The 22,319-nt window shown below is 37.2% G+C and overlaps 4 protein-coding genes across 4 annotated transcripts; 2 read left to right on the top strand and 2 right to left on the bottom strand.

Annotated features, from left to right (window-relative positions):
• Positions 1–12,626: 12,626 nt before the first annotated feature.
• On the top strand, positions 12,627–14,706 carry BJX68DRAFT_195715 (putative R3H and G-patch domain protein). The gene is made up of 2 exons (XM_071037475.1): positions 12,627–14,081; positions 14,148–14,706. Exons 1-2 carry the CDS (start codon positions 12,928–12,930, stop codon positions 14,596–14,598), a joined length of 1,605 nt encoding a protein of 534 aa, XP_070893687.1. The 5' UTR covers positions 12,627–12,927; the 3' UTR covers positions 14,599–14,706.
• A 107-nt stretch (positions 14,707–14,813) lies between these two features.
• Positions 14,814–16,476, bottom strand: BJX68DRAFT_258726 (putative C2H2 finger domain protein; the record flags this gene model as incomplete). Its single annotated transcript, XM_071043584.1, has 2 exons — positions 14,814–16,287; positions 16,361–16,476. 2 exons carry the CDS (start codon positions 16,474–16,476, stop codon positions 14,814–14,816), a joined length of 1,590 nt encoding a protein of 529 aa, XP_070893688.1.
• Positions 16,385–18,978, top strand: BJX68DRAFT_195701 (Hemimethylated DNA-binding protein YccV like-domain-containing protein). Its single transcript, XM_071037474.1, has 4 exons — positions 16,385–17,108; positions 17,164–17,317; positions 17,377–18,380; positions 18,444–18,978. Exons 1-4 carry the CDS (start codon positions 16,696–16,698, stop codon positions 18,616–18,618), a joined length of 1,746 nt encoding a protein of 581 aa, XP_070893689.1. The 5' UTR covers positions 16,385–16,695; the 3' UTR covers positions 18,619–18,978.
• Positions 18,979–19,422: 444 nt separating this feature from the next.
• On the bottom strand, positions 19,423–21,912 carry BJX68DRAFT_271955 (uncharacterized protein; the record flags this gene model as incomplete). Its single annotated transcript, XM_071047087.1, has 5 exons — positions 19,423–20,982; positions 21,035–21,160; positions 21,234–21,338; positions 21,414–21,600; positions 21,848–21,912. 5 exons carry the CDS (start codon positions 21,910–21,912, stop codon positions 19,423–19,425), a joined length of 2,043 nt encoding a protein of 680 aa, XP_070893690.1.
• Positions 21,913–22,319: the final 407 nt, after the last annotated feature.

Consider the following 22,319-nt stretch of genomic DNA (forward strand, 5'->3'; position numbering starts at 1 on the left):
AGTATTCTATCCTTTAATTACTTTACTTAGAGTCTATAAGTTAGTGTTATTATGGAAGGTCGACCTCTCAAGCCTTCCTAAACCTTGGGATCGTCTTGACCTAAGCCCTGACAGTGGATTGACTTACTCAGATTATTCAACGTCCAAGTAGTATAGAGACTGGTCATGGTCGGGGTTATTAAAGGTGGAATAAAGCTGTCGGCCGGGCCGTCGATCTAGGTGGAGGATCTGAAGAAGTTGAGAGGTCTGGCATTCTGAATAACTGGGGAAACAGCACTATTTAAGTACAGGAATCGACTAAACTAAATAAGGAAACAGGGGCCATTTGATATTGTTGCTCCAATCGCTGTATCGCGTGAGTCCTGAGAGGAATGTTCGATGGAATGGTGAGAGGAATGCTTGCGCAGGGTCCGGAGCCAGGGGCTCCGGCCGACAAAAGCAAGGCTAGCCTTTACTATATATAATAAAGCCTGTTAAGGAGTACTAGATAAAGTATTATTATAAGAGTTCTTTAGATCTAAATAATTAGAAGGTAGCACTTAGAATAATAATAGTATTAATTATAAAGAATAAGTAAGACTAAAATATATGTAGGTAATAAATATCCTTAAATATCCTTTACACTTAACTACTATTCTAACTACTATCTATTATGGTAGTCCTTATAGTAGTTCCTTAACTACTATCCTTACTACCATCCACTGTAGTAGTCTTAGTGGTAGACCCACGTGACTACTAGGACACGGCCATTACTAGCCCCCTTCTAGTAAATTATAATTATATTTCGTAATATTTGCGCATTAGTAGACCGTGGGTGGTGAGTAATGGCTGTCTAGTCCCGCCTACTGTTATCCCCTGACCCCCGTCTTCCTAAGACTATAGTCCTGTCATGACCGCGATCCTTAGTTACCCGTAGTCTTCCTTTAACTATTATCTTCCCTTGGCAGCGGTCCGTCCTAGACTAGAGTCCTCCCCAGACCGCAGCCACTGGTCAGCAGTCGTCCCTCGTTTCTGCCTCGCAGGCCCGCCTTGCTAGGTTCATAACTAGTGTCTCCTATTTTAAGTACTAACTCTAATTAGCTCAGTATATTAGTTAATATATTACTTTTTCTAGGTTGGTACCTAATTAGAAAGTAAAATTATAAAATAAACTTTATTCAGGCTATTTATTAATAGTTGGGCTTTTTTTATTATAAAGTACTGGCCTAGGGCTTTATAATTTATCTAGATTTTAATTTTTTTTTATAAACCTTCTAGCTTAGCCTTTTATTTATTTAAAAATTTAATAATATCTAATATCTCCTAGTTATAAAATTATAGTTTTATTAAGTATTATTTATACTTTTTAAAAAGAATACTACTAGGTACACTATACCTTTATATTACTACTATAAACCCTAGTAACTACTTCCTTTAAAGTATCTATTTTAACTTTTATTAGTAACTCTAGGTAGTACTGTATTAGAGTACTAGAATATATATAGATATAGTTTTTAGTACTATAAAAGCTTTCTAGTATTTTATTAACTAGTTAAACTTATAATGCTTCTAGGTGAGTTTATTTAACACACATATAATCTAGCTATAGTTTGTGATAAACTACTAGTAAAAGTTATAAGAGCCTAGAAATAACTAACCACTTTTACTTATATATAATATTTATTAATTTACTACAATCTTTATTTTTCTAGGGTTTACCTTAATACCCTTTATTTATATAATAATAACCCCTAAGAACTTAGTCCTAGTAATACTAAGTTTATATTTATAAATAATTACTTATAGGCTAGTAGCTCAGAGCTTTTTAAGTATTATTTTAATATATAGTTTATATTTATACTAATTACTACTATAGATTAGGAGGCTATTTATAATTTTAAAGGGGAGTATTTTATACTCATAGCCTTTATATAATTAAAATATAGTTAGATTCTCTAATACTTTATTTGTGTATATTTAGCTTAATATATTTTTACCTAGGTAATCTAATCTAGGATCTTATTTATTAAGGGAATAAAATAGTAGTTTTTTTAGTAATAATATTAAGCTTCCAGTAGTTTATATAAAAATAAAAACCTTCTTTTACCTTTTTAGCTATAAGTATAGATAAGGTAAAAAGTACAAAGCTGAAACTAATAAACCCTTTTATAAGATTATTAATAATATATTAGTAGGTAGTTTATAGCTCCTTAGTGTTAGGGGTAGCGTATCAATTGACGAACTAGCTACGCCTGTTAGTACAAAAGGAATAGTTAAGGAACAGTAAATTCAGGTGGCTGCAGCAAGACGTAAGAATATATAGGTCACGTGCTTAGTAGGGATATTCTAGGGCCACAAGGCCAAAGGCTGAGTTCTCCCAAGGGTCAAGCTTAGCCTATAATAGTACCCCTAACCTCTATGAGGTAACGTAGTTATAGAGTAAAGATAAAGAAAATTACCTATGGCTTACCTCTATCCTTTATTATTTTGACCTTTAGCCTAACCCATAATACTAGTATTAAGGCTCTCTCTTATCTAGATGTTACTAGTTTATACTATGTTCTTTAGGGGGTTATTTATATAAACTAGTAAACTAGCTATAACTTTACTCTATATACTTTATTTATCCTAGTTAATACCCTTATTACTCGCCTTAGGGTGTAGTATATAGAAAGGGATATAATCTATATTCTATATTAGTTTAAGCTATACTATCTACTGTATAAGAATAAGATAAGTATATTAGATAATAGAAATATTCTTATTCTAAGTAAATACCTTAAGTAGTACTCTAAGTAGCTTAGTACTTAGAGTAATCTATTTTACTTATATATTTATTATACCTATCTTGTAGTTTATAAGATAGTTAATATCTATAGGCTATTAGGTAATAGAGGTAATAGAAAAGTTAAAGATCTTATTATTCTAATTATTAAGTAAGAAAGTATAATATTAAATATAAGAGAAAATTCTAAATACAGCTAAACCTAAATAAGAAAGAGGAACTAACTAACTTTTATAATAGTAAATAGCTCTAATTACCAAACCTTCTAAGTAGTTAAGCGTTCTACTTAGCTAAGTTATTATATTAGAATATTACTAGGAGGACCCTCTAGCTAATAATATCTTTAATAATATTCTTACTAATATATCTCTTATCCCTATATCTTAGTATAAGTACTTTTATTTATTCTTTTCACTCTTCTCTGACTCTATAGACTAATGTATTATTTTACTAGAGGTATGATTCTTCCTTTCTTTTATTATCCTATTTATAGTTTATTCTCCGTGGGTTACCTTATATAGGTAATATTAGTAGTATTTAACTAGTTTAGTATTATATATTAGATACTTTATTTTTATATATTACTTTTAATAATAACTTACTTAATATAGGTCCCTTTATATAGTAGAGGGTTAGATAGCTCTGTAGGATCCTTCTAGTATATAGCTTAAATAAGTAGGTGTTTATTATAAGATTTCTTACTATCTTTTAGACTTATAGGTAGCAATTATATTAATTTAGTTTTTAACTAGTTTATATATTAGTTTTATATAGTCTATTAACTTAACTAAGTAGTAGAGCTATTATTTTTTAAAATATACTTTCTTTACTTACTTCTTTTTTAAGATCTTTTTAACTAGGTATTCTTCTTCTTCCTTTAATAAGTATTATAGGTAGATATATTTCTATATTTATTTAAAATAGTTATTAGTTAGTACTTACTAGATAAATAAGATTAATATAGAAAATATTATAGATTTATTAGCTACAGGGTCCTCCTATTAATATTCTAATATAATAATATAGCTAAGTAGACTACTTAACTAGTTAATATAGAAGGTTTAGTAATTAGAGCTATTTACTATTATAAAAGTTAGTAAGCTCCTCTTTCCTATTTAGATTTAGCTCTATTTAGATTTTTCTCCTATATTTAATATTATACTTTCTTAATAATTAGAATAATAAAACCTTCAACTTTTCTATATACCTACCTCTATTACCTTCTAGCCCATAAGATCTTATTAGGAATATTAAGGTATACTATATATATACTAATAGTCTTTAATATATAGTATTTTGTATTTTTCTAATTAAGCTTCTTACTATAGTAGTTTATTTTAATATTTTATAAGATTAACTATAACGTAATTCCCAACCGAGTCGGACACCCGGTCGAGTCGGACACCCCAGTACACCATACAAAATGCCATTTTTTAAACTTGAATAACTCAACCCTTGGGCTTATAGATATTAGTATTTGGTATATATATATAGAGTGTATAAAAATAGTATATAGCTAAGTTATATATTGTATAGCTCGGTAAATCTCTTATAATCATAAATTACGCTGTATTCTATTGTATCTTGATATATCTAGAGTATTCAAGGCTCTTAGTACTTCAAATGGCGCTTAAAAGGGCCTAAGAGAGGTTTATAGCTTAATTAATTAGTCTAAAACCTAGTAGATTTAAGGTGGTTGAGTTATTCAAGTTTAAAAAATGGCATTTTGTATGGTGTACTGGGGTGTCCGACTCGACCGGGAATTACGTTATAAGGTTATCCTTTTTATATAAAAGAGTAGGGGAGTACTATTTATTAGCTTATTATTTAGCTTATTATTAAGTATATATAAGAGTAGCCTTGGCCTAGTTATAGGCTTTCTTTAAGATTTTTATAATATTCCTTTTTACTTAAAGGGGACTCTAGGGTGGCCTTTTGTAAAGTAAATTAATATTTTAATAAGTTTAAATAGGGATAGGTTATATCTATAAAGTAAAAAGAAAAAAGATAACCCTATTAATACTAGAATCTAGGTATTTAGTACAAGTTTTATTATTAAGAAATATCTCTTCTAGTTAATTAGTTATAATATATATACCCTTTCTAATATTATTTAGTATCTTATAGATTAAGGTAGGGAATACTAGTCTTTTTATATTAGTATTAATATATAGTAATTAATATAAAAGTATAATCCTTCTTCTAGCTTTTATATAAATAGTATTAAAATAGCTATGAATAAATTACTGATTTAAATAAATTCCTTATTTAGAAGCTTAGTAAGCTTTTTTTTATAAAATTATAAATTTTTTCTTTAATATATTATAAAGTAGTCTCTATAAAGTATTAAAGGTCTTTCTCTTCTAGTTTAGAAGTATATTAATTTAATAGTTGATTCTATATTTTTATATAAAAAGAGTTAGCTTATATTTTTAACCTAAAATAATAAAAGAAAATCCTAATATTTCTTAAATAGTATTTTTAAAAAATCTAGATTTTCTTTCTTCTTTTGTACAGCTTTTTTAATATTCTTTATAGTAATTATAAAGATTTAGATAGTAGGATCTTAATATCTTTATTTCTAGTAAATCTAAGTACTAATATAGCTATAAAGATCTTAGTAAAGATAGTATATATATTTTTAAATATATATATTTCAGTTAGGTTCTTATACTATATAAATAAATATATATATATATATATATATTTAATATATTAATCTAATCTTTATAGTAGTTTACTTATAGTAGGCCTAGAATAAGGTTATATCCTAATATATAGTTTAGTATATATATAAGTCCTATTTAATATATATTTTTATATTAAGTTTTATATATATAACTTAAGTAATATTTTTCCCTCCTTTATATATAGATTAGATTAGTTATAAATGTATAAAAATTATACTTCCTAGTAAATTTTAAGCTTATATTTATATATAATAAGTAGTATTAACTATTACTAGTATATTGGTAGTTTAGTTAATAATAATATTTAAAATAAGAGAATAAAAGTATATATACTTTTATTTAATTTTTTTAATTTAGATAAATTATTCTACTTAAATATCTCTATTTATAATTTTATATAAAGGATATTTTTTTCTAGTTAGTATTTATTTTTACTATATACCTCTTCTTTCTATTTTTTTAATAGTAGATTATTATACTTATAGGCTATAGCTATAACTACTAGATACGTATTTATAGAGTATATATTATAATTATAGATTATATATCCTACTCTACTATAGTATAGGTAGTCTTTTATCTCTTTATATTATATCTTAGTTATATTAATCTATATAGCATGCTTTTAGTTATATTAGTTTTTTACTAATATAACTATAGTAAAGGTTATAATAGATTACTTGTCTATACTATTAGAGTTATATATAGGCTTTAGATTCTATTATAAATATATTTATATATAATAGTTAATTTATTATAGGTTATATTTAATTTACTATAAAAGGGAGTAGGAGGTAGTATATATAAAAATTTAAAATATATATCCTTATATAATATCTATAATAATCTTTTTATATAAAATAGTTTTTTTTCTAGGTTTTATTTTAATAATTCCTAGAGTAATAGAAATCATAAATTAGATTATTAAAATATACCTCTAATATACTATTACTTTAATAGATAACCTAGCTAAATAGCTATAAGTGCTGGCTTCCTCCTAGGCTACTTATAATAAGATAAAATACTCTATAATATAGGAGAGCTCGTATTAGCTAACATATATAATAGAACTATAATTACCTTTATTTCTTAACTTATAGACTAATAGCCTAATATAATCCTAGTTAGTAAGGTATACTATTACTAATATAATTAAGCTAGCTTAGATAGTAATAAAAAGGGTATATAATTATAAACATAAACTAATAGCCTTTAAGATAGGTAAAAAGGTTATATTATAAGGGGCATACTATTAGTATAATACTAAATTATAAGCTATCTAATTAATTTACTAGTCTATATATAGTCCTTAAGAAAGTAGGTTTATTAGTATATAGGCTTAACTTTAATAAGGAGACTTTACCTAGTTATATCTATCACGCATCTTAAGATACCATATGAAGAGGACCCCTATATGAGGAAGTATAAAGAGCCTAGCCCTATAGAGAATAATAGGGAAGTAACTATAGATAAGTTCTACTTTATAAATTAGACACGCCATAAAGAAGGAATAGAGGATATAGAAATCAGGCCTAGATATAAGTAAATATATATCATAGTATCTAGTTTAATTTAAGGGATAGGGAGATTAGTATGGTATATAATACTAGGAAGAATACCTTACTAATATATAGAAGCTAGTTAATAATTATAATAGAAGGTATTCTAATCTTATATAGCCTAAAGTAACATAATAAACCTAAGCTATCTAGAAAATAAAAGAGAAACTAAAAGCTAGATAGGATAACTAATAGCTAAAAGAAGATCTAATAAAGCTATAGCAATGAAGAGAAAGACCCTATAATTAATATGGTTAACCCTAAGGCTAACCCTATAAAGAATAAGGTAAAAGTAGAGGCTATTCTTATTAGTTTACTCTTATTATATTAGTTCACTATATTTATATAAAAGAATATTAATTATACTATAAGTTACAAGTATTAATACTTATCTTACTTCTAATATCTTTGCTTTACTTCCTCTATTTTTCGTACTTACTAAACTTATTATTATCTCCTAATCCTATATATTTCTATTACTATATAGCACGCTCTAGTTATCCTAATATAGGAATCCTACCTTTAATACTTAAGATACCTAAACTTACCTACCTCTAAGTAGTCTTATATTACCTCTATCTTACTAATAATTCTTATAAAGCCTATTATTAAAGCCTATACTTAGTCTATTATACTATTATACTATTAAACTTATATATACTTATCTAATAGTAAGCATGTAAAGCTAATAGCTAAATATACTAAACCTAAGAGAGACTATATATAGGTAGTAATTAATAATACTATAATAGAATAACTCCTCTAGTAAAAGGACCTATATAATAATACTAACCACCCTAAGCCTTAAGAAACTAATAAGTAATAAGCTCTTTTATATCTACTCTAAAATCCCTTTATAGGGTTAAGTCCTTAATAGCTCTATTATAATACTATAGAAAATAGGGGTCCGCTACACACCCACCCACCTCCGCTACACGCACACCGTCTAAAATTATTTTGGTAGGCGGTGAATGGGGCAGAATTTATTTTATTTTATTCTAATACTAGATATTTTTTAGGCTACTATAAATTTAAAATAAGCTATAAAATAAAACGATAAGTATATATTTTAATTAAAAATAACGCTATGGTAATGGGATATTTATAATTAAAGTTAAAAGTATATAATAAATATATAAAATATTATTTCCTTTATATTAGTGGTATTTAAATAGCACTAGACTTAAATATACTAAATAGCCCTTACTTTTCCTATTTTAAATGGTAGATAAATTAATTTTAATAGTAGTAATACTATAGTAATATTTATTATTTAATAATACACCTAATATACTTATATTATTTATATAATAAATTATTTATACTACCTAGATTTAAGAAAGTCCTAGAATATTAATTTAGAATAGTAAAAATACTACTATTAGTATTAAAATTATACTTTAAATAATTTTGAGTTTATACTATTAACTTCTATAATTCTCTATATTAAAGTAAATATAATAGTTTACTATATAGTTTTCAAAGTATAATACTATAGAATATCTCTAGTATTAGAATTAAAAAGGATTCTGTCGCCTTTACCGCCTGCCTAAATAGGTTAGAAGGTGTGCGTGTAGCCTGAGGGGTGTTCGTGTAGCGGACCCCTAGAAATACTAGCTATAATTAATAAGCCCTTAAAATCTATAATTTATCTAAACTATAGAGCTAGTAAGAATACTACTAGTAGTAAAAATAAGCCCTTATATACTTTATATAGAATAGGCTCTATATAGATTTCCCCCTATAATTACTTTATAGGAAGGAAAGAGTAATAAAAGAAATACTAATAACCTTTACTATAATATTCTAATCTTAGGAATAAGAAGGTCATTATTAAGGTCTATATATAAGGCATAGGCTAGAGACTCTTAGATAAATCTAGTTATAGAATTACTCTTAAGGATATATCTTTAAGCCTAAATATAGGTTAATATTTTAATAATATGAAGATACTTATAAAGTCCTATAAAGGAATATTAAGTACTATAATCTACTATAAGATAAAAGAGCTTTAATAAATTCCCTTTACTATACTATATATGGTAGGTAAGAAAGGGACTTAGTTATTATCTACTACAATTAGGGCCTAGTTACTAGACATAGACTCTTCTCTACTAAATATATATAAGTAGATTTGGACGAGCTTATTACTATATAAGTCTAGAATAATGGGTAGTATATACTTTACTTCCTTAATATTAATATTAATAGAAATATAGTAGTAACTAGAGGTAAAAAGTTACCTAGTTTATAGGTATATTCTTAAGTAACCTTAAGAAGCCTATAATTCCCTTGGCCCTTAAATAGAGATTAGACCTCCTATAGGAGAAAGTAGCTATTAAGATAACTATCTAATATAAAAAGCTAGACTCCCTTAATAAAAAACTCTATTAGTATTATAAGGACTAGCAAAGAGTCTATAACACTAAGATAGAATATAAGTAGGAAAGACTTCGTCTTTAGTAATATATCTAAACTATAGGCCTCTATACTATAGAAGTTAAGGATACTATTATAATAGAGGCTAGTAATAATAAGGTCTAGGAAAATACACATGTTATATAGATCTTTATTATTAAATATCATGCTACCTACAAGGACTCTACTAAGTTAGAAGATACTAGCTATTACCTAGCCCCCTTATAACTAGAATAGGGACGTATTCTTAGACTTAGCCCTACGCCAGCCAATAGCGCCCCCATAATAGAGTAGTTTAGGAATGCCTTAGCTTCTTACTAGCTATAATAGTAATAGATAAAGGTCCTATAGTAGGATCTTGATAATAAAGTACTATGGGGTCTAATATATAAGAAGTTCTTTAATAAATTAGCCATAAAGGAATACTATAATAACTATATCTAGTATAAATAAAACTTCTAGAGTGCCTTTGTAGAGTTAGAATAATAGTACTAGGGCCTTATAGAAGATGAATATATTCCTCTTTAGGACTAAGACTTTAATAACTAGCCTATATTATAATGCCCTGCTATGTAGATAGATTAAGGTACTCTATAAAATCCTCTAAAACCCTCCTAATAATAGTGAGGATGATATTTTTATACCTCTAAGACGCTAAATTATTAGTAGTCTTTATTAATTAGTAACTCCCTTTCTCTCTAATTATAGCTTTAGAGGACCTTAAGTAGTTAGCTAAGTTTCTCTTTTTACCTTTACTATTCTAATCTTGATTAATTTAGAACCTTGCTCTCTAGAATTACTAGATATAGGTTTCATATATTACGACTTAATACACACATACAAGCATGATATTAGTTATCTTTATTTCTAATAATTAGCTTTAGTACTATGCCCTTTATTATTTCTTCCTATATTACTCTCTCTTCCCCTCTTCCTAATTCTATATCTAACGCTGCGCTTTCTGTGAGAGGGGGATGTTATTACTAACTTCTATCTTCCCCCGGTTCTCTTGGAACTCCCATAGGTTAGAACACAACAATGATCAGATCCATTTCCATCTCAACGCTTGCTACCAGTTATTAAAATAATTATTTACTATAAAAAGCTAAACTCCCTTAATAAAACCCTTATTAGTATTATAAGGACTAGTAAAAGTTTATAATATTAAAATATAAATAGAAATGACTTTACCTTTGAAAATATATTTAAATCATATGCCTCTAGACTAGATAAGTTAAAAATATAATTATAATAAAGACTAGTAATAATAAAGTCTAGGAAAATATATATACTATATGAATTTTTATTAATAAATATTATACTAACTATAAGGACTTTATTAAAAGATACTAGCTATTACCTAGCCCCCTTATAAGTAGATAGCCATATTTTTAGACTTAGCCTTAAGCTAGCTAATAGCATCCTTATAATAAAGTAGTTTAAAAATACTTTAGCTTTTTATTAGCTATAATAGTAATAGATAAAGGTCCTATAGTAGAATCTTAATAATAAAGTATTATATGGTCTAATATATAAATTTTGTTTTTAATAAATTAGCTATAAAAATACTATAATAATTATATCTAGTATAAATAAATCTTCTAGAGTGCCTTAATAAAGTTAGAATTATTAAATAGTACTAGGGCCTTATGGAAAATATTTCTTTTTTTTAAAAAAAAAAAAATTAGACCAATATAACTAGCCTATTAATACGCTAGCTTGATGAATAGATTGAGGTACTTTATAAAATCCTTTAAACCCCTTTTAATAATAGTAAAAAAAAAATTATAACTTTAAGATTAAATTATTACTGGTTTTTACTAATTAGTAACTTCTTTTTTTTTATTATAGCTTTAGAAACCTTAAGTAGTTAGCTAAGCTTTTTTTTACCTTTACTAGTTTAATCTTAATTAATTTAAAACCTTGCTTTCTAAAATTACTAGATTTAGGTTTCTTATATTATACCTTAATATATATATGCATAATTTAGCCTAGTACTATTTTAATACTTCTCTATAAATATTATATAATTATAGTATATAATTAGTTAATTTTATTTTTAATAATTAGCTTTAGTACTATTTTTTATATTATTTTATAGCCCCTGGTAGCAAGTATCGGGATGGAAATGGATCTGATTCTTCTTGTGTTCTAAACTACAGGAGTTCTAAGGGGTGATATGCTGTCAGGGCGGAGACCTGCGGCAGAATCATGGGAAGATGGAAGTTAGTAATAACATCCCCCTTTTATAGAAAGTGCAGTGCTAGATATAGACTTAGAAAAAGAAAATAATATAAAAGAAGTCTAGTTCCTTTTTACTTCTAAATATAGTCTAGTACTATATATATCTGTTAAGGATAGCCGTCCAGGCTACTATCCCACTGGGCCAAAAGGTCACTATGATCAGACCCTATGGTCTGATCTGCCCTGATCACACCTGTGAACCACAGTTAATATAACCACGGGTAATATATATATGAAGTGGAATATGAGGGTTTAGAACGTGTGTATTGGTTATTGTTGAACTAATCACTAGTCTTCACTGCGTGAAGCCCAGCAGCTGCAATACATGGTTCGTGCGTCACGTGCTCCTGGTAAGCGGGAGCTGTGGTGCGTAGGTATGGTGCCTGAGGCACCATGCTAGGGAAGTGTTGTGTACAGTCTAACAGCACCTTACATAGCTTATCCCTAACAATATAGCCCTTTCCTTTATTAAAAAAAGGGGTTTGTAGTGGTTTTTCTTCTTCTTTACCTCTCTTATTAGCTAGATAGCTCAATGCATTCTTCTTCCGTCATAGCCACTTTTGTCATTTGCAACCCCTACCAAGGCCAAGGACCTTTATGTAAAGGTGCTGTGCCAGGTCACGTGTCCTTCCAGAGTCTTACCAAAAAACCAACATGAATCGCGAGATACCTCGCGATTCCCCTGGAACCCATTAAGTAGCGCACTAGGACCTTGTAAGCCTGAGATCAACCACCACGTGTGATCCTCCAAGGCCTTACACTTTATATGAGATCAATGAATGCCATTATCTTCAGCTTCATAGTCCCTTTGTTAATTACCTAATTATAGGTAAAGAATCAAGCTTCTCCATTTCCCTTGATATACTATAATAAGTAATATAATCTTAGTGGCCAACTAACTACCATCAGAATTCTAGAAAATTAGTTATTATGCAGTAGCCAGAGTGGGCGCCTGAGGATTTATGCTGTCAACCCAGTCGGGCGGTGAATCAGCGGCAAACACTTCAATCTTTTGACAGACCCTTCAACTTGTGAACAACGCTTAACCCAAATCTCAAAAACTTAATGAATATATTGCCAGAACATCCGCCGTGAATAATAATCATGGCTCGCTCCAACAAGGGGAAACTGAGAAAGGCCAGCAAGAAGACTGCTAGCAAAAACAGTCAGGCAGGTGCGGCCATTCTGATCCCATCCGGCCTGATTGCGATCACACTAACCACGAAAAGGAATCAAACAAAACTATATCTCTATGCAAGAGGAGGCTCGGAATACTGAAGGACGAAGTCTATGGCGCACGGATACGCAACTCCGCCACCGGGCCGTCCAGTTTGTGAGTGCAGGCAACATAGAACCGGCCCAGAAGTCTGATTCAACATCAACACCCTCTGAGGATGGTCAAATCCAATGCCCAGAGCCCGACCATGAACCTACCGCGGAAGTTCAGCTTGACACTGAAAATAAACCAATGACGGACAGCATCACTGCGGTCACGACGGTATTGCGCCCCACTGTCCAACAGCGGTCACCTACACCTGAAGACTCCAGTGAGGACGAGGTTGTCTTTCGGGGTCGACGTAACAGAAAAGAGTCATATCTGGTCAAACCTGTGCAGAATATCCTCACCACCCCCGGCTCTCAAGAGGACGCTCCTTGTGAGCCTGCGCTCAATGTGCCCGATCATGGCGCTTCAACGGATGTATCAGGTCCTAGAATAGCTTCCTCCATCAATGAGTCTCCTGATTACATCCAGATCGACGACTATGCTATGTACAGGGACTCTGAGACGTCCGATGAAGATCAGATACTAGCCGATTATATTGCGAACATGGATGACACCTCTGACGACGACGATTCGTCGTCTTCACCGAACGAGGACCGCGATCAAGACGAGGATCCAAAAGTCGAGGCTCCGGTGAAAGGTTCCCATGATATGGTCCTCGATTCGGACAGCGGGGTTTTGCATTCTGACGGTCCTGAAATGTCGGGAGACCTGGATCTTGATAGTTTGGCAGAATTTGTTTCCTTTGGTCGATCGAAGGCAGGCCACAAGAAGAGCAAATTCGCCGCAGCCTCCACCTTTGCTGATGCGCTGGAACTGGATCCCTACTATGGCTTCGATATCATGGATTTTAGTCGACCGAGCCTGCGGGAAAAGGCAAAGAAAGGTTCTGATCACTTCAACTTTGACGTTGACGAGGAGTTGGAGGCGGAGATGTTAAATGCCTGGAATCACGATAGACTCAAGAAAAAGTCAAAAAAGAAGGAGCGGGAGCAGCTCCGAGCCCAAGGATTACTTGGCCGACGCAAGAACGACCCGGACTTGAATGTCAAGTATGTTGATGGTATTGGTATTGAGGACTTGAAATCCGAGATACGTCTCTTTATACTGTCACCGAAAAACAAGTGTGTATATGGCTTCCTCCCCCGTGGTGCCAGCGAAATTTGGGCTAATACTAGTCTAATCCGCAGCCTGTCCCTCCCTCCTATGACCAAGCATCGGAGAATGCTAGTTCATGACATGGCCCATGTCTTACGTTTGACCTCGAAGTCGCGAGGGAAGGGCTCACTGCGATTTCCCGTCTTGTCGAAAACCACGCGCACCCCGAAGTACACGCCGAAGACTATCTCTCAGCTAGACCGGGTATTGTCACGGGAGAAGTTTGGCCCCCGTGCGTTGAAGGCATGGGATAAAACAGGCGCTCGCCCAAACAAAGCCAAGGCTGGCCAGGGCAATGTTTCGTATATGGATGGGGATGTTGTCGGCGCGTCGGCACCCGAAATAGGAGCCGAGAATATAGGGAGAGCAATGCTGGAAAAGATGGGGTGGAGTAGAGGGACTGCTCTTGGTGCTACTCACAACAAAGGCATTCTCCTCCCGGTCTCGCATGTAGTGAAGAACTCGAAAGCTGGCCTTGGATAGGCAATCCTGCACTGTAGCTGCAGCGCGCCGGAGGCGGACCGAAGATGCTAGCAGGCAACATTCAAACCATCGCGAGTTCCGCATATTATTTTGTCAAGAATGTCGGACCGTTCAGGTTGCAGACCAGAACCAATGCATTCTATCTCAAGCAGTCAACATGGAAGTGTAAACGAACAGCGCTACTCAAACAGAGCGTAGGTTTGAATGCGTGTAAGTTAGCGTCGCCCGTGATTTTGTTTAATGTGAGAGAAGAGTTTATTCCTGGATGGAAAAGGTGCATTGCATATAGAGCAAGCTGTGGAGTCTGATTTCGTTTCAGCAAGCTGAGCCTTTTTCGCACGCTTTTGCTTTGCTTTTCCTATTTTGGCCTTGGACGCAGAGGGGGCTTCGGTCAATCTCGATGCCGACAGACCTCGAGATAAGTCATCCAAGCTTATATTCTGCTCTTGCTGACTGAGAGAGCTTCTTCGGTCTAGCCGCTCCTCGAAAACATCCCTGGGGGCATAATCCTGCTCATATTCCGATCCAGTCAACTCTTCAACGCGATCGGCTTGCTTATCATCTTCATCGGAACCATGGATGGATCCGGTCGTTGACGGGCTGTCGTTCAAGCCGTTGGGGATATCTTGTGATTGACCTTGAGTTAGCTCCGGATGAATGGGCGCGGTGGCCACTGGTTCATCATCGACGAAGCCTTTTTCGAACGGAAGAGTGTGGTCCACATCCGTTGTTGAAACCTCCCGTAAGTCAAGTTCTTCGTCCTGAAGCTTCATCTCCCAGCGCAGCTGTTTGACAGCTTTGATGTGTTTTTTACTGCGCTCATGAGCCTGAAACTGATTCTGGCTTTTAAAAGTCTTGCGGCAAACAATGCATTCAAAATGTTCAGCCTCACCTTCTGAGCTCTCCGAGACGCCATCATCAAGCTCCTCGGATTTTGCCCAGTCTTGAAGGACATGGTGGCCCAGTTTTGCCTGGTTCGCCGCTCGGGACCTTGTTGCCTGCGCAGCTGCAGACTGGCGAAGAGATTCATGGTGCAGTGTTAAACTGTTCTTATAGGACTTGTAACGTGGGTCTCGCTTTTTCACGAAACCCACAAGTGACCTTACAGCGTCGTTGAATTCGCGAATGGCAGCTTCCCTCATACGTTTGTTTTCTTTTTCCATTAGCCGACGTACACGGCGATCAGGAGCCTCTGAGAGACGATAGGCGTCTTTCCAAGAGAAAGACTTCTTGGTCGAGAAGCTGCCCCATAAAGCGTAAAATCGACGCACCACCTGAGAATCATCATCGCGAGACCCGAAGGATGGATACTCAATCACATCCGTATCTTCCCAGCGACAAGCCATCTCTTCTTCCAAGGCGATTTGTGCAAATGTTTCTCGGAGGCCGCCGTAAAAACCATTGGGTGAGTCCGTAAACTCCATTCGGGGACTGAATTTTGAGAATAACTTTAGGATATCGGCTGAAGTTGTCATTCGAACATTGTAGGAGAAATCAGGAGTATCGACACCCCCGTCGCCGCCCAAGAAGGCATCACGATGAGTGTCATACCACGATCGTTCTTGTGGATCAGAAAGCACTTCGTAGGCAGCTTGAATCTCTGCAAAGAGATTCGTCGCAGCCTCAACGTTCCCGTAGTTTCGATCGGGATGTAGCTCCAGAGCCTTCCTTCTGTAAGCCTTTTTGATCCTGTGAGAGAGAAATAGCAGGAAATTAATTAGCTTTGTGTGCTTTGCCAGTCGAAAATTATAGAATCACGCACTCTTCTGGCGAGGCATTTTGTTCCAGTTCCAGAAGTTCGTAGTAGTCTTTCTTCTCAGCAAGTGTGTCCCCCGACTCCCCAGAGCCCGACTGTGGTGTTGAGTGGCCCTGGCCCATGTCTGGTGTGCTCACTTGTGTGGGTTGGATCAAACTTCCAAGTTCGAGCGACAAAATCTGGGCCGGAAGCGGCATTGCTTGGCTTGGAGTTCGTCATTCTTTTGCTAACTAGTACGGAGTAAAACCACTGGCAAGTCGAACCAAGTTCCCCTCTTACAGACATGAAACTGAAGACCTCTTACCCTTCCCAGCTGATTTTGCTGTGCTTGATGTCCCGGAATGGTCTTGTCTCTCAACGATCTTCCTGAAGAGATACTGCATAGTATTCTGTTGTTTTGTCGACCTTCCGACACCTGTGCTTTGGAACGCACCGCTCGTCGATTTCGAGGCGCTACCAACGAGCAACTACTATGGAGGATCTACTGTCAGACACATTTCAGATTTTGGGCCCGGTGGCATGATATGCCGACCAAGCTGTCGAGTCCTGTATTTACCGTGGATTGGAAAGCACTATACAGATCCAGACACCTCGTCGACGTTGCCACCACTCGCCTTTTGGATAGTATCCTTATCAGCCAGACTGGGAGGATAGAGAAGTTTAGATCGGTTATCAACTTCGGATATGATGCCAAAGACAGCCTCTTGCGCAGTCTCTCCATCGGTTCGGAAGCAGAGGATCACCTAGCTAGGAGGTTTGTTGCCAATTACCGCTCGAAGCATCTTTCTGTCTAATCAATGGCCCTCAAGGTATTACGCAAAGGCACTTTTGACCTGCCTTCATCGAAGTATCGCTATTCCAGAATGGGCCAGCCTAAGGAATGGTGGTGAAATACCGCTTGCGAATGCGCTCGGTGCTTTTGACCTTTTCATACCTGAAAGTAGGTATGGGAATTTTGACGAGGTAGGCCATCCGAACCAAGGCAACGGACATTAGTGCAGGTGCTAACACAACCGACGCAGATAAATGCTAGCTTGGATGAAATTCTCTCCCGCCTTTGTACGGAGTATCCGGACATACAAGATTTGAGCAGTCGTGAGCAGGCGAGCATCATTGCCTCATTTCTGAGAACTCATAATCTAATTGGCATCGAGCCCGAGCGTGAGTATCACTGTTTGGAGCATAACTTCCTGGGGCTTGCCTTGGATGATCCTGGGCATAACTCACTGCCTTTGGTGTCGGCAGTAATCTACTGCCATATCGCTCAGAGGTTAGGGTTAAATGCCCGCCCCTGTGGGTTTCCTTTCCATGTTCATGTCATAGTCATACCACGGCCAGGTCTCGACATTGACGGTAATGCGCTCCACCATGGTAGCACAGGTGAACCCATCTACATGGACCCCTTTCGTTCCGACCAAGAGACTCCTGTAGCGGACTTGAAAGCGCAGTTGAGTTTCTTAGGGGCATCGGCAGTCGAACAGTCTGCATTTCTCGGAGAATCGAGGGCATCGGAAATTGTCTCACGGTGCAGTAAAAACGTCCTGAATTCGTTGCAGCGCATTACTCATTTTGCTGGTGCACATTTGGTACCGGTTGATCCTGGTTGCGCAAGATATGCTGCTCTTTGGTCATCTCTAATGTTTTCGAACCCCCTCCGACCAGCGGAGCTAGAGCATCATCTATTCTTGCTGTTGGAGCTTCTCGCCACTGATTTCTCCTCAGACATTCACCTTGTCGAGCAATACATTGTCCCCATATTCCGGGGCACCATGGAGTTTGAGCATCTCATGGAAAGCCTTCATGTCATACGAACAGTCGACGAAATACCAAAGCAGGTGAAAAGACGCACAGCACAGCTTAAAGGTGTTAGCTATCATGTTGGGCAGGTGTTTAGGCATCGCCGCTATAATTATGTGGCCATAATTACGGGGTGGGATACTGAGTGTGGGGCCGGCGAGCAATGGATGAGAAGGATGGGCGTCGATCGTCTTCAAAGTGGGAGACATCAAAGTTTTTACCATGTTATGTGTGTTACCATTATTACCAGCTACCACATTCTTGTTGACCAGTATACTAATAGCGCCTCCAGTGTCGAAGACAAAAGCGTCCGATATGTGGCGGAGGAAAACGTCCAGATTATAACACCAGATATCTCACAATTACCGCCGAATCTTGTCGCAGTGGCAGGGAAATACTTCAAGCGATGGGATAGCGTTTCACGGCGATTTGTGAGTAATATTGAAGATGAGTATCCAGATAATTAGAGCCTCCGTAGTCTAGGAAAGCCCTTTGTTTTGCATGTTACAGCGACTTGCCTACCATTTGGGGAAGGCCATAGAAGAGGTACTGAACTACATGCAATTCCCAGTAGCTTAAGTCCACGTCCCGCAGCAGTCCAATTTTTTAGAGATAGACATGAATCAATCTGCTTTGATACGCGGCAAAATGTAAAGCCATCTATCCCTTCTGCTTGGAGACCTTGTTGTCCTCGACGCTCCCAACCTATGACCTCCACCCAAGCCCACCACGCAGACAGTGCCACTGATTGGACAGTCCTGACGGAAACCGTTACCTGAAAGGCTACTAACAGTACGTACTGCTGTTTATGAACAGCTCGGCGAAAGGGACCGGGGGAGCTGCTGTCGTTCTAGCATGCCGCACGAGCAGAAGGCATGACCGTTATGGAAAATATCTATTATCTAAGATATGACTGGTAAATCGAAGCGAGCGGAAGATTCTAAAGACATTAGGCCCCGTTTCAGGCTTCACTATTTAGTGCGCATGAGTATCTTACTGCCATATGCCCCTAGGCTGTGCACAAGATGACCCTGGAGAGAAATAAGTTTATTACCTATAACTACCCCTTTGGCTTTAGTTAGTCAAGTAAATATTAGCAGGGATCATTAGCACCCTAGTATGTGTTATAATAGCACATGTAAATAGTGTTAGCGTGGGTTGTATTATTCTATGTAGGAAAACCGCACATTTGTAGATCTGCAAAAAAAGGCAGGTGACCTCGAATGTCAAGCTCTGCTGGAAGGAGAACCCCATTGGAAACCAGACAAGACCTAAGCCTGTAACATGATCCCGTCCCTGTTCACCACTTCCTCGACATGGAACCCAAAGACAAGGCGATAAAGGTCATATAGCCAGAAATATTGCCCACTTTGAGCCATAAGCTTGACAGCCCTAGCAATGTCTATAGCGCTTGCTCTGCTAGGGGGCCCAGCGTTCTGGAATGCTGGCTCGAAAGCCACCAGGCTCTTGTAATGTTTGAGAAGAGCTACCTGCCATGAAGTAGATCCGAATGCATCGGAAGAGAGTGACTTAACAAACGATGAGAGGCTCTGCGATCCATTCCGTTGAAAGCCGCTGTTTATGGCAGCTTTTGTAATCAGAATCCTGAGGCCTACTACATTGGCGTCATTTGATAGGGTTATAACTGTGTTTGTTGAGGAAGTTCGCTCAGAAGACTGGGTCGTCCGCGAGACGCTGGATGCATTGGAGGGCCAGTTTGTGTGTGTGACATTCCGGCGCTGGCCAAGCACGAAGATGTTTTGCACAGGTCCTTCCTCAGGAGAAGTAGTGCCCACGTCTTCGAATATAGTTGTCGGTGTCTCAGGATTTCTCTGGCGAAACATGGCATCCTCCGCACGGGCCATGTCAGACTGCTTAGACTGCTTTTCAACTGGCGCAAAGGTCGCTTGACTTGGTCGAGGTGTCCCACGATCGGAGTTTCGCAAACTTCTTTGCGTCCATCCCTCCCGAAAAATGTCACAAAGTTCCCAACAGGCCTGGACCGCAGAGCCTAGCAATTCTTCGTCCAGTGGCCGCCCCTCCTTTTTGCTCTGTCGGATACTGAACAACATCTCGGCTAGTGACCAACAGGCACTCAATAGAGAATCGGTTTCAGGCTCGCGTGTCCTTTGTTTCATGAGGCGGTGGCACAGTGTAATATAAAAGTCCAACGTCCTTTCCCTGAAGGCATCAGGAAGGTTACGGTCGTGTGTATTATATAGATGATTATTGAGCTCGAAGCTGACGCGAAGAACAGAATCCGAAATCTCATTGTCGCGAGTCCTGGCTTCAAAGAGCGTTTGGCAGAAGTCACGGCAAAGGTCCAGTGTTGGGTTGACCTGTGATGCATTGTCATCGACTTGGCCGGCATATAACTGCTGGCACAAACGCCAGCAAGATTTCCAGGCGTCATCTTGGGTCTCCAGACCGAGACTGGTTCGCTCTCGATGAATAGAGCTTAGAGTGGCCAATGTGTTGCAAAGGGACCAGCATTCGACGAGGGCGGCCTGGAGCGCCTTGATCTCGGCGCATCCCTCTGGAAAGTGCTCATTCGTCAAACCAAGCTGATCTGTTTTGTAATTTGTTCCATCGCTGGCTCTTTTGGGGTTGTCGTTGCCCTCTGGTATGTCTAATCGACTATTAATAATTGCAAGGCCAGCACGGCCAGGAGTTAACCACTCGCCTTCGAGGTTACTCGAATGTGATCTCCTGTCCAGCTCGTCAAAATCCTGCCTTGTCTGTGCCCGCGGAGTTGCTCGTTCAGACCAATCTAGCGCCGGCTCAATGCTGGTAGTGATGGGAGGAGGGGATATTGGACTGTTGGTAAACTTCTAAAACCAGTCAGTAAAGCTGCGTTGACTGACTGGGGGATTAAGCTGGTACTTTTGATGGTCGTTCTTCTACACTTTCTGGTAAAAGCCTGATACTTAGATGGGAAGACTCTGACCACAGCTGCGCATCTACGTCAGACGCGGTTGAACCGTCCGGCGATTTCTGGGCATCTCGTTTCTGAAACCGGTAGAGATCGGTTAGCCACGGCCGCTGCTTCTTGCGAGTCCGCGCGAAGCCAAGAAAAGCTCACAAATTCATTGAATCCAGCAGGCGCGTGAATTACAGACTTGGGAAGTTCGTCATCATCGGATCTTGTTCTCGCGTGGCCGCCCGGATTTGGATTGACGGTTTGGACCTAACAAAATCGAGTGTCAGTTAACCTCCGTATAATACGGCACCGGTTTGAGCATGCCAAGCCAGCGAGACATACAGTAAGTTGCGGTTGAGAAGGGTGCGCTGGTGGTGCTGCTTGAGCTGGGGTATCTACGAAGTCTGATTCGGATTCATCCTCGCTGTTGCTGGGCTCGTATGATGTCCCATTCGCCGCCGATATGACCAAAGATGGGTGCGGATTGGGAAAATCTGCGGTTGCTACCGGAAGACTATTTTCGACGGACCTGGGCGTAGTTAGCATACAGCTAGGCTTTTACGTGTGGGCTAGAGTGCCAAGTGCTCACATCCTGTTGGGCCCCAAATAAGGACAATAGGAGGGTCTGAGATTCGAGATACCGATGCCAGGCCTAGAGACAAGACAGTCTGACTGACTGGTTGGCGGCGGCTACCATGTCGTGGTTGTAAGAGAGCTAGGACATTGCTTTGAAGCGCAGGTACGCGCGGAATCAAGCCGAGAAAGCGTAAACAAACGTCATGAGGCGGAGACGGAGAGGCGATGGCGAGACAAGGTATAAGCCGAAGAAAGTCGTTGGCATTGGGGCTGAGACAACGAACTGCTCATCCTTTAAATGGGGCCAACTCCCCGCTCGTCTGAAGCGCGCGGCAGATTGAGACTGGGATCAGACCGCTGTCGACTCTTGAGCGAGAGGAGCCAGGACTAGTTCCTTAGCGTCTTCTGCGAACACACGCCACAACATGATTTGCTGCGCTGGGGGCATCAGTTCACTTTCGGAAAGCCGAGCTCGTGCGGTCAGCGAATGGCAATGCCCAAATCAACTTGCGGCGCAGTTTGACTGCAAGCTGCTGGGGTACATATTGCTCAATCAGGTTTGGTGGACTAATTGGAAGGATGAAAATGATTGCCCAGCGCTTCCTCCGGGACGATCTGGGAATCAACTATCCGCCAGGTACACTTTCAAACGAACCTTGAATGTAGTTTCTG

The sequence above is a fragment of the Aspergillus pseudodeflectus genome (assembly GCF_044049435.1).
Source record: "Aspergillus pseudodeflectus strain CBS 756.74 chromosome Unknown BJX68scaffold_71, whole genome shotgun sequence".
In the NCBI taxonomy this organism is placed as follows: domain Eukaryota; kingdom Fungi; phylum Ascomycota; class Eurotiomycetes; order Eurotiales; family Aspergillaceae; genus Aspergillus; species Aspergillus pseudodeflectus.